Here is an 11,639-nt window from a genome sequence, read left to right as displayed (position 1 = left end):
GTTTCTTCAATAGAATGTTGTTAAGAACATAAACCTTAGATCCAGTTCTCATCCCTCTCTCAGCTATCTCCAGTAGGAGAGGGGTGATGACACTTCCCTGTCTTTCCAAGCAGCACACACACATCTGAGTATGTTATTGAATAACTGACAAATTTGGTTTAGGTTTCCTTCAGTGTGGAAGAAATGTATAGAGGAACATACAAAATTACTTAAGAGGAGAAACTCTTCAATGGGTAGGAACAGATGTTTGCTTAGTATCTCACAATGACATCTGTATTCACATGGAGCTTTAAACAGTGTCCTGGTGGTAGTGCTTCATCTATGCTCTGGTAACTCTGCCCCTGAAATCTTTCATACCATACCCCTGATTTAAGCCAAATGCATGGTGTGAGGGCAGGCATAAGGAAACCCACTACCACCACCACCCAGGAGCTGATAAGAGTTTCAGAAAACTCCAGCTTTCACTCAAGTTAAAGTCAGTTGAGGTGCTAGTAAGAACACAACTGTCAGGAAAAAGACAAAAAAAATTAAAGACTTGCTTGTTTAGTAATGTACTGAAAAAGAAAGTTACATACAACAGTATCCCTTTCTTACAAATATTGACCAACACTTTAAACATGAAAAGTCACTTTCCAACAGTAAAAGTGTAAACAACCAGCCTTTACACTGTATTTAGCATGTCTGTAGCAGTGGAGTTTTACAGCTTGCCAGTTAGAATATTACACCTGGGCTTGTTAGCCAGCAGCATTTTTCCTTAATAAACAAATACATCACAGCATTGAAATGCAGAAATATTTATTTTGGTTTCCTTCATTGGTTTTGAAAATTGTTTTGGTTTTATAAAACATAGAAATAGCCAACACTAAGCAAACATTTGAATTTCAATGTAACAAACTACTGCTCTAACAGTTGACTTGGATTTGTGTACCTGAATTGCATACACATATGAAATTATGCTACAGAGTAGTGCATTACAATCACACACAAATCTTAGTGCAAACCTTGTTGTGCTTGTATTTTTACATATATCCATGTTTTCAAAAAACAGCAATGAATGTTAATGCAAAACCAACTCTGTTAAGGATAGCAAAAGACTTATGCTGTAAATAAGGCTTATTTCTGCTGATTTTTCAAACAAAAGATAACTAGTTATTATTTTGCAATTTATCTGGGAATTAGGTTTTTATCCCTGAACAAGTACTATTCTGGGCCAACACACAGTTCTGTTGGCATATATAAATAATTCCAACTGCTGCAAAGCATCAGGCAAAAACAATTCTACCTGACCTATTTTGCTATTCAGTGAAGAATACTCAGTGGCTCATACATAAAGCACAGAAAACAGAGGTTATGTCAGAAGCTCTTCCACTTACAGAGGGCCTGGCGCATTTTTATAAAATGCATTTTAAATACAAGTTCATTACAGGGAAACAAGTGGCTAGGACAGGTGCAATGTTTACCCTGACTGTTAGCAAGCCCAGCCTCCTGATTGGGTTTTTAGGTCTTTAGTGTTCTTGCCAGAGTTGGGATCCTCTCATTTGCGAGGCTGGCACCACTCCAGAATCATGCTACTGTAGCAGAGGCTACACTTGCTGAATGAACTGCATCCACACAGTGCAGAACCACCACATGCAGACTTACTCTGAGGAACTTCTATTCATCACTCTTTTTTGTGTGGAGTGCTGGCTTCTACCTTATAGAAGTACATATCATAACTGGCTGCAGATGTAGAAGGGAGATACAGCTCAGATGCCTTGCCCCAGTTAATACTGGGACTAACAAAAGATGTGATACCAGCTATGCAACTGTAAGGGTTTGGGTTTTTTGGTGGTTGAGTGGTGGGGTTTTTTTGAAGAGATTAAGTAATTTTTCTGAGGATGCAAGATACTTAGAGGCATTTTCAAAGCTGCCAAATCCTTTGTGGAATTGACAACTGCAAAACACACTGCAGACAGCAAACATGCTGGCAATAAAACCTTAGCTCCTTGGTGAAGGTGAGTCCCATTTTTGACCAAGGAAATATTAAATAATTTACATATATTTACCATTTATAGTTAAGGCTCTTTTTGGAATTAATAGGTCACCATAAAAACAGTATGCAACACAGCTTGACAGTAAGGCAGTGTTCCATTTCTTCAATGTTCCTATGGCAAGTACCCATTTTTGTACAAGTTAATGATTGCACAGTTTCCTTCCCTATTTTTGCTGTAGTCAAAATACAGATATGAAGGCCAACAGTAGACAGACATGTGCCACTTTCCTCATTCCATTCACAATTACATTTTGGCATTAGCATAGAGTTCATCTATCTGTGACTGGAAGTATTTTCGCAGTTCTGGTCTCTTTGCCTTCAGTGTTGGTGTCAACAGCCCGTTTTCAACAGAAAACATTTCAGTGTGCAGGAAAATGTCTTTCACCTGGAAAATAAAAAGTTACTAGCCAAGCGGTATTCCTTGGAATAGACAAGACTATTAAAAACTTGCCCAAACATCATAACAAAGCCTGTCACTTGAGAAGTTTTCCAGACAGAAATTAAAAGCAGTCTCTGGAGAATCAGATCATATCGGTGTTAAGAAGTTTAAAGAATTAGGTATTTGGTTCTCACAAGCAACATACCTGTTCAAATGACTTCAAACCAGATTCTTTCCCAACTCTCACCATGTCCTCCAGAATGTATTTTTTTACATCCTGTGGATACAGAAATACATTGTATAGCTTCATGCTTGCATAAGCATCAACTTGAAGAAGCTGATGCAGAACAGCTAACTGTTCAGTTAGATATGCCTTACCTTGTTTTTGCATAGCTCTTGATAGGAGCCTTCAACTCCCTTTTTCTTGGCCCAGTTGTGCAGAGTATCAGGATCAGGTACCACAACAGCTACTAAGAAGGCCTAAAAAAAGAAAAAAGCTTGACAAAAATTCCCAACACTTTAAGTCAACACTTGAGTTGCTACACATTTCTTACTAGTCAGCTAGGCTTTGGGGAGCATTTCTGATCCTGCTATAGGATCAGAGTCAGCAGCTTTCTGCTACCTGAACACAGGAGTGCAGTTAAGAGTAATTCTTTCAGTTCAGCTTCTGAAGACCCACATTTCTCTTTACACTTGAAAACCCCCAAGATATCCAGGTTCTTTCTTGGTGTGTAGGGGTTTGTTTCGGTGTTTGTTTGTTTTTTGGGTTTTCCCCCTGCACACTGTTAGCAATTTATATTCAATCATTAGTATGCAAATTAGTTCAGCTCCACTACCTGGTCTGAAACTAAATCCAGAAACATGCTCTGTAACTGCTGGAATCCAATCAGAACTAAAATGTGTAACAATAAAAATTGAAGATAAAAATTTAAATTCCAGTCCCAAAGTTTGAGGTGGGCAGAAGGAAGAAAGGCTTTTCTGCAGTCTCCTTTTGCATTAATTTTTACAATTACCTGAAAAATTCTTACCTGCAAGCTCTCTCCATGGACAAACACCTGTGCAAGAGCTTCACATCTCAGATACACATTCTCTATTTTCTCTGGTGCTATGTACTCTCCCTGGGCTAGTTTAAATATATGTTTTTTCCGGTCAATGATCTTCAATGTACCATTCTGTTAACAGAAATAACTTTCACTCAGAGGAGGCACTTCAAGTGAAAAACCAATCTACACAGCTTAGGCATGCCACACTGGCACAGTAAAACTGTGCTAGAGCCAGAGAACTGTAAAACTAATGTTAGAAGAAAACAGGTTATGTATCCATCTCATGTAAACTGGGGAAAGCCTCAGGACTGGCACTGTCAATACCTTTTTAGCCCCAGGCACACAGATTTATCTACAACAGTAATTATCCACAAATTCTTGTCTTTCACCTAACTAATTCTGTTCAATACCAAGTGCTCTCTAATATATTTATTAAATTTCTGCTCATAACTATGAAAGTACCATTCCAGCTATGTAAGTTAACTTACTGGTAGCCATTTTCCAATATCTCCCGTGTGAAGCCAGCCATCTTTGTCCAGAGCCTCTGCTGTTTTTTCTGGATCTTTCAAATAGCCACGAAACACATTTGGCCCTTTGACACACACCTGAAAAGAGCCATTTGTTAATATATGCTTCTATGAAGGAAAGTTAGCAATCATTACTAGCAACAAATGCTTTCTCCCACAGTTCTTAACTCCCATTGAAAAGGCAAGAGGAAGTTTGCATTTGTACAGGAATTTCTACTCATGGTTTTTGGAGACCTAACATTTTCCAATGGTGTGAAATATAATAAGAAGCAATTGGAATGATCTGTTCTCTTCCATTCTAGCAGCAGTGCTCCTACCCACTATTTGAATAATTGGAACCTGTCAGAAAAAATTTGTTTTTATTTATGTGAAAAAATTTGGCTAGATCCAGAAATACTATCTCTCAGCCCGGCAACATGTTCATTTCAGCTTTGGTAAACAGCAGGGGCATTGTGCTAAAACTAGCAGGGAAAAGAAAAGTTGTGTGTCAAGCAAATGGCACATTTGTTGTCCAAAAATTAGACTAGAAGGAATTACTAATGTAGTCCAGCAATCGATTCTTGAAAGACTCATCCCACCTATTTTCAGTGCCTACCCAGCATGCTGGTGAACTACAATACAATGAACATGAGATGTTGTCAATAGGAGGGAGATCAGAGAATTAGTGAGGGCTCTAATGACCTCATGGAGCCTACCAAACTTGGGACCAAACCAAAGTCATATTTTACAAACCAAGTCACTTCTGTTATAAAACAGACCTTATCTGGAAGGATATGAATAAAAGAGAACTCTACACATCCCAGTCAAGTTAAAGACTGACCAATCAAACGTTAATTTTTCATGGCTCCTACAAATCACAGGAAGGCAGTAGGTGACAGCTTTTCCCAGTAGAGACAGCCAACCATTTATCTGTATCCTGCTATCTGGCGCTGAGACCTCCTCCACACATGCTCGTATATAATTCAATTCACAAATTTATTCCTCTTGAACAGTGATAACTGGCAAAAGTGAAAAGCAAGGCTTGACAGAGCAGAGAATATTGAAAGCTTACTCTCAGAAAAGGGGACTAGAAATGTTTAACCCAGATAAAAAGCAGAAAATAAGGAGGAATATTTATTTTAGGCAAATGGATAAGGAGAGGCAATTCCATAGCCATGGGGTTTGGGTGCTGTGAAGTAAGTTACAACACTTCTTTTGTTATATTTAGAATAGTTTATACTGAGGAAGTTAGTCTTTCAGGCCTAAGATGGCGTCTGATATATTAAGGTGCTACCATTTTTACTCAAGTCTAAAGTAACTCCTAATGCAGCAAACTTTCACACTAGGTGCAAGCAAAACACTTTTAGGAGTTTTTTTGTTTTAAAAACTATTTAACTATTTATTATTATAAGAATTTATACTCAATTCCTCTAGCAGACCAAGCTTTAAGAGCATACTGAAAGTGAAGCAAAAATTATTGATGAAGACTAAATACGGAGTCATATGCAAGACAGAATAATTTTGACATTGTTCTCCATTTGCAAGCAGTTTCCCACCACCAAGACCAACTAAATCCTTGAGTATTTCTGGGAATTAAAGCCCAATGATTTGTCTCTAGTCTCATACAAATTACAACCAAAACAAATAAAGATTATAAATCCTTTGTAGCCACAAATTAGTTACTTGCTTAAGCTACTTTTAATTTCTCCTTCCCCCAGCTGCCCCAATAGCCTCTTGAAAGCATATGAAAGACACCACAGTTAATCTGCTTTCGAGGCTTGGGGAAAATAAATTACTATATGAACAGCTCTTCAAAGTATATACACAAAGTTAAACCTGTATATATTTTACTTCAAAACAGTATTTTAAAAGACAGCATAAAGCATCACATATAAAGGTGGGTCCTCAAAATGCAATTTGTAAAAAATACATGTTCAATTTGTGCAGACTGCAAATGAAAAAAGTTCAGAAAAATGTACAGGCAGGAATCACAAATCATCATCAGCCTTCATGGCACTTGATCTCCATTTCTCTTAGAAGTTTCCAGCCACTTTAAATTACCTCATCTTACACATCACAAGCTGGGTAAGTGGCTACATGCATCAGCTGTTCTCTGGCCCACGGCAGTGGAGTGGGAGGGAAGCCCTCTGCCAGCATTCTGCTGAAGGATAACTGCAGTATGAGGTGGCTACACCTCCCAGCTATTCCGCAGCTGGAAGATGCTGCCTTGGTCATACAACCTTATGTATGGTCATATAACCCTCTGTTAACCTGTGGGATAACAGATTACTATGGAAGCTGTTTCTTCTGCCCTCCAATATACTATTTCCTGGTTTGCTTCTGTGAATCATTAACTGATATTGCATGCGGACATCTTAGATTTTAGGTAGCAGGCCATGTTTAGCACTTCTACTAATCTCAGTTATTTCAGGAACAAAAAACCCATTTTACAAGATTTCCCAAGAGGCTCATACTGACTTTCCAAAATTACTTACCTCACCCTCTCCTTTGGCAGCGAAGTAATTCATTTCTTGTACATCAACAAGCTTGATGGCATTGCATGGCATTGGTGCTCCGACATGACCTATTAAACAGAGTAACACTTCAATAGCCTGCTGCTTTTTAGTCAGATCCTGAAAAAAGTAAGCTGCTTACACACTGAAGAAAGATGGAAAACTGATTTCTGGTAGCTTAAATTTGCCAGGACTGAAACATTAAATTCTCAGATATCCCTAAGAATGTTACAAGCTGAACCATGTATTCAGGCTTGCTTTTTCTTATAATCAGGATCCTCTCTACAGAGATATTTAAGTAGCAGAAGCCCCACTAGTTTCAATTAGCAATATTATTTCAGTTAAGGAACTAGAGATGTAACAGCTGAGGGAAGTGCAGACTGTTGATTCCAACACCAAAAAATGCCATTTGTATTTCCAGCCTGCCTTTATACACAGAAGATTCCTGTTCGATAGAAACTACAAAGGGTTAATACTATGACCTCCCTTCTCCTAAAGCTACTTCAACTTAAAAGAACAGATCCTATTAGAAGTTTGAATTACTGAATATTCATAGCTATTTAGGGGTAGAAACATCAAGGGATCCCTTCAAAACTTTTTTTACTTCACTTGAAGAAAACCAATCATATCCTTCGTGATAGGGGTTACTGAAGATTAAATAAAGTGACCTCTAAAAATTTCAGGACCCTGACATTTAACAGACAGGTAGAGAGCTGAACATCATACCTGCTGTCCAGTCGCCAGGCAATGACAGGGAGCATCCAGCTGTGCATTCAGTCTGTCCATAACCTTCATAGAACTAGAAGGTGAAATCAAAATATAATCTAAGACCATTACTTTTCAACACAGTTTCTTCATTAAAAAGCAACTAACATTTTGTTTCTTCTAATGGTTTACATTTGAGTGTACCAAAACCCTCAGCATCTTCTAAAAAAAAGAAATACTGATTTATTAGTTTCATCACAATACACAATTTTAAGTGCTAATATTCCACCATCAGTTCCAATATTTACTCATAGTTTCACTCAGTTTCACACAGTATGGGACACCTATTTAGATTAAAACAGAAAACAGCAGAGGAAGCAAGAAAGAAATGAAGAACCGTAGCACTAGTAGTGACTTTATTCACGTAATTTAAAAATAGCTTTGTCTGAGACAGCCGGAAATGGAATCCGTATGCCCCATCACAGCTCTGTGATTGTTATACACAAGACAGGCTTCCCTTTTCTGTGCAAAATGCATTGTTACACCAGCACACCACTGAAAAACTTCAGGAAATTATGAAAGCCTAATATTTTAGAGTATTTTTGTTTTCTATCCTTGAAATTTATTTAATTTCAACACATTTGTTCTATGCCACTGTTGTTCAAATTTTACCTCTGAAAGCATATACTTTGAAGAGACTCTGAAGATAAATGCAATGTGTGCAATCTGATTCTCCCCAGCCTCATCTTCAAAACAGCAACACTACAATATCATCACATTATTAGGTTTTCTACAGTGGTTACAAATACTTCTGTAAGCAAGGCAAACTCCAGAAACTTAAATCAAGTATGTAAGTTATTGCTTACTGCAGCCCATCAAAAAAATCTTTCCTCTAAGACAGGAAAGACACTTCAGACAGCTGATTACTTCAGTTAAAAGACTTTGGGATGAATATGGAAATTTCATGGGACTGAGAGAAGCTTGGGAAAAGAGCACGCACTTGTATGGTCTCCAAGAATACCAGAAAGAGTTATCCATATAATCAGACTGCTAGAAAAACTCTAAAAAACCTGGAGATGGATATTAAAATATTCAGGGTTTAGGACTAAGGCCAGGCAACTCACCTGACAGCCAAGAGCTGCTCTCAGGAAGGTCAGTACACTTGCAGACACAGGTGCTGCTCCTGTAACCATCAGCCTTACTTTTCCTCCCAAACTTGCCTACAATAGACACAAGATACTGTGGACACCAAAAGCATTTTAGAAAAACTTCAAGTCACCTTTTATGACATCCTTAGCCACTCTTCACCTACAGTGCCACCCACAAATGTTAGAGAGTAAAAGTTTAGTCTGCTGTTGCAAGCTTTCTTGCAGTGTTTTTAGTTTCATTAATGGCTAGAAGATATGGGATCTCAAACATACAGTATCTATACAGACTGTGATGTCACTGCAATGCAGACTCTGCCAAGAAGAGCTCAAGCCATGGCCTTACAGTGATGGCTTTATTTTTAACTGCCTTGTATCAACTTCTCATACATACTGAATGCTATAAAAAGCAGCCACATGGGCATGTTGTACAGCCAAGGTTAAGGCCATAGCAAGTGAGTGTCAGATATAATAGCAGGCATAACTTACTAGTGACCAACAGGGAGAAGACAATGGGGGCTACAGGTAGCACTGTGTCATACTTAGCATTCTTTCTTCAGAAGGACAATGTTTGCTTTCAAAGTGTCAAGAGAGAAGCACCAGACTGTTTCAGAGTGACTGAATTTCTGCCCTAATTTCTGGGCACAGGGCAGCAATATGGAATACACATCATAAAGTCACCCCAAGACACTTCCTTAATACAGTTAGCTGATACTCTGAGAACTAAGGGAATTGAAAAAATGAGATTGAAAATAAAAAGATAGCTCTGATTTTTGCTCTGAGTAGCCAGGTAGTCTTTAATCAGTGAAAAAGCCATACCAGACTATATTCCTATGAAATATGAACCATCCCAATGAAATTCAACAATTGCAAACTTCAACTCAGAGGCTTTCAAGCATACCTGTATTTTACGGAAGATGACTTTATCCCAGAAGCTGTTATTTCTAACAATACCACTTCTGAGTTCTGCTTCTTTCCTCTTGGAAGCAAAATCCAGCAGCCACCTCTTTAATGAAGTATCTGCCTGCCCAAAAATCTATTAAGAAAGATGGACTATGGTTAGAATACCATTCCCTTTTCCTTACAGATGCATGCATAGAGACTCAACAGTGAAAACCAAATAAATTAAAACAACCTTTATTGATAGGCATCTTAATTCTAGAAAGAAATACTTGTGCATTTTTATTTTGACCTCAGTTCAAGGGTTGAAATTGGCACTTAACTGATTCTTGATATCCATCAAACTGTGTGATGTTGTTTCAATGTGTAATTTCTTCATTAAAACATATGAATGAAAATGGATGGTTTACTTCTTTATTCTAGTATCTTCAAAATTCAAACTGAGCAGAAGCCTCAGCATTTCCTGAAAAGCACCCTATCATAATACATAAGTAATATGGGGTGTTGCAAGGAGATGCAGGTCACTTCAGAAACACCAAATGGAAATCTGCCTTGCATATACAAATTTGCACTTCTCAAACACTCCTTCTAGTTGTTCTCAGGAAGCCAGAGAGCAGACTCAAGAGCAACCCACACGTTAGTATATTCATTTGGAAAGAGGAAGACTCAGCATTATGCCTGAAAGTATGCAGACTGCAGCATTATGGCCCCCTGACACACCAATTCCCAACTTGCTGGCTTCACATGCTAGGTTACTGCAAGGGTAGGTGAGGTTGAAAACAATGGAAGCCTCAGGGCACCAGACTAAACATGTAAGAGGAAATAATGAGAACTAAGTCCCAAGCTTTGACTTTGCTTCTCAAATTCCAGTAGAGCATGTGTGAGCAGAATAAGGAGATACATTTTAAGTACTAAAACCTGGTCTCAGGTTTTCCTCCCCTCCAAATGGATTCCAATTGCACTAGTTGTTCCTGAGCCAAACAGAACCTTGTGTTACTTGGTGTTCCTCTAGTCTCATGATCGGAGAAATGTCCTGGCTACAGCATAGACAGCTCTGCCATTTCTTTAGCAGTCACAGGATTTATTATATCTTTTAGCTCCCCTGGCTGTATCCTAAAAGGAGTCAGTCACCCATATGCAAAAGGCCAGTTAAAACCTGAAGTTCAAGAAAGAATCTACTTTGAAATTCCCATCTCAGATGACCCTGAGCAGGCAAGCAGCACACACAGGAATGGGGGTACTGACGCACCTTGTCCCCAGCACTCCCAGCTGGCTGGTTTACCATTTGCCCAGCTAGGACACACTGGCTGCCGTGTAGGAAATTTGTATGTGTCCATGCAAACATAAGCAAACACCTGACCTTGCTTTGCAAATTCCACTCCATGAGTCAGATGCTAAAAAAGTGGCATGCAGATGCCAAGCCTCATTTTCGTGTTGTAGACTAGACTCAAATAACTTGCTCAGAGCAAAGCACTAAGCCATTAACCAAGACAGAGAGAATCAAGTCCCCTAGTCAGACTTTTGAACACAAGTATTTGCTGCCTGAAAGTGTTTTAATGCAACCAGTACTATTCCCTGCACTTTCAGCTCTCTTTTAGAAAGAGTTGTTAGCATGCCAATTTAATATCCCAGGGCATAGTAGTTACTCCTTCTCTGGCAGCACAAACTTTACAGAGTCTCTTAAAAGCCTGCACAGGTCTGGACTCATGCCTGTAAACTTACCTTGTCAAACATTCTGTTCAACAGTCTTGGTACTACAGGAAATACAGTTGGCTGCAGTGTTTTTAGGTCATCCATTAGTAGTCTGATATCCCCTTGAAAGAATCCTATCCGGGCTCCATGGCACAGAACCACACACTGTAAGAAAAAAGTAAACACTGAAAACGCAGGAGGTACAATGTGTTCCCAGCTCTATATGTATGACAATCCTATGCAGTGTAGATCCACCTTAAATTCTCCCAACTTCTGGACTAGTTTTGCAGCATTCTCACACTATAAAGAAAGCACTAGAAAGACCAAGTAGCAAGACATGTCTGGCATACACAAACCAGACTTTCAAGTTTAGCACAAAAGCCCCTACCCAAGAAGGGCAGTTAGTCAAATAAGGCAATGCCAGTGACTCAAGAGGTAGCAAAAGACTGAAAAGCAGAACTTCTCCATTTGAAATATTTAACAAGCTTATTTAAAAATATTAGACTTCTGTTTGTCCCCTACTTTATACCTAGAAATTCTGTATTTATAGTCAGCACATGCTATTTACTAGTCCAGTGAGGATTTCTGCCTTATGCTAGTTTATTTCCATTCCTTGCACTCTGGTTTTCCTTCTGATTTCACAGGACCGATGTGAGCAGAGGACTTGTTCTTAGGTTATCAAGACGCTCTTTAGAAGATTCTAGCAGAGCCAAAGCTTATTTCT

At 38.7% G+C, this 11,639-nt stretch overlaps 1 protein-coding gene across 2 annotated transcripts in view; it reads right to left on the bottom strand.

The window, feature by feature from the left end:
* Nucleotides 1-778: 778 nt before the first annotated feature.
* Nucleotides 779-11,639, bottom strand: part of ACSL1 (acyl-CoA synthetase long chain family member 1) — a 38,601-nt gene continuing 27,740 nt past the window's right edge. For both annotated transcript variants that reach the window (XM_048304166.1, XM_048304167.1), the window contains exons 12-21: nucleotides 10,946-11,080; nucleotides 9,225-9,359; nucleotides 8,303-8,398; nucleotides 7,200-7,272; nucleotides 6,456-6,544; nucleotides 3,943-4,059; nucleotides 3,440-3,583; nucleotides 2,790-2,891; nucleotides 2,617-2,688; nucleotides 779-2,417 (exon numbers count right to left, since the gene is read on the bottom strand). In XM_048304166.1, coding sequence (XP_048160123.1) covers nucleotides 2,277-2,417; nucleotides 2,617-2,688; nucleotides 2,790-2,891; nucleotides 3,440-3,583; nucleotides 3,943-4,059; nucleotides 6,456-6,544; nucleotides 7,200-7,272; nucleotides 8,303-8,398; nucleotides 9,225-9,359; nucleotides 10,946-11,080 — 1,104 coding nt within the window. In that variant the 3' untranslated portion in view covers nucleotides 779-2,276. The remainder of the gene's footprint in view (nucleotides 2,418-2,616; nucleotides 2,689-2,789; nucleotides 2,892-3,439; nucleotides 3,584-3,942; nucleotides 4,060-6,455; nucleotides 6,545-7,199; nucleotides 7,273-8,302; nucleotides 8,399-9,224; nucleotides 9,360-10,945; nucleotides 11,081-11,639) is intronic.

The sequence above is a fragment of the Corvus hawaiiensis genome, chromosome 5 (genome assembly GCF_020740725.1).
Source record: "Corvus hawaiiensis isolate bCorHaw1 chromosome 5, bCorHaw1.pri.cur, whole genome shotgun sequence".
NCBI lineage: Eukaryota > Metazoa > Chordata > Aves > Passeriformes > Corvidae > Corvus > Corvus hawaiiensis.
The sequence above is the reverse complement of the archived record's forward strand: the minus strand, read 5'-3'. Positions and strand labels throughout refer to the sequence as shown.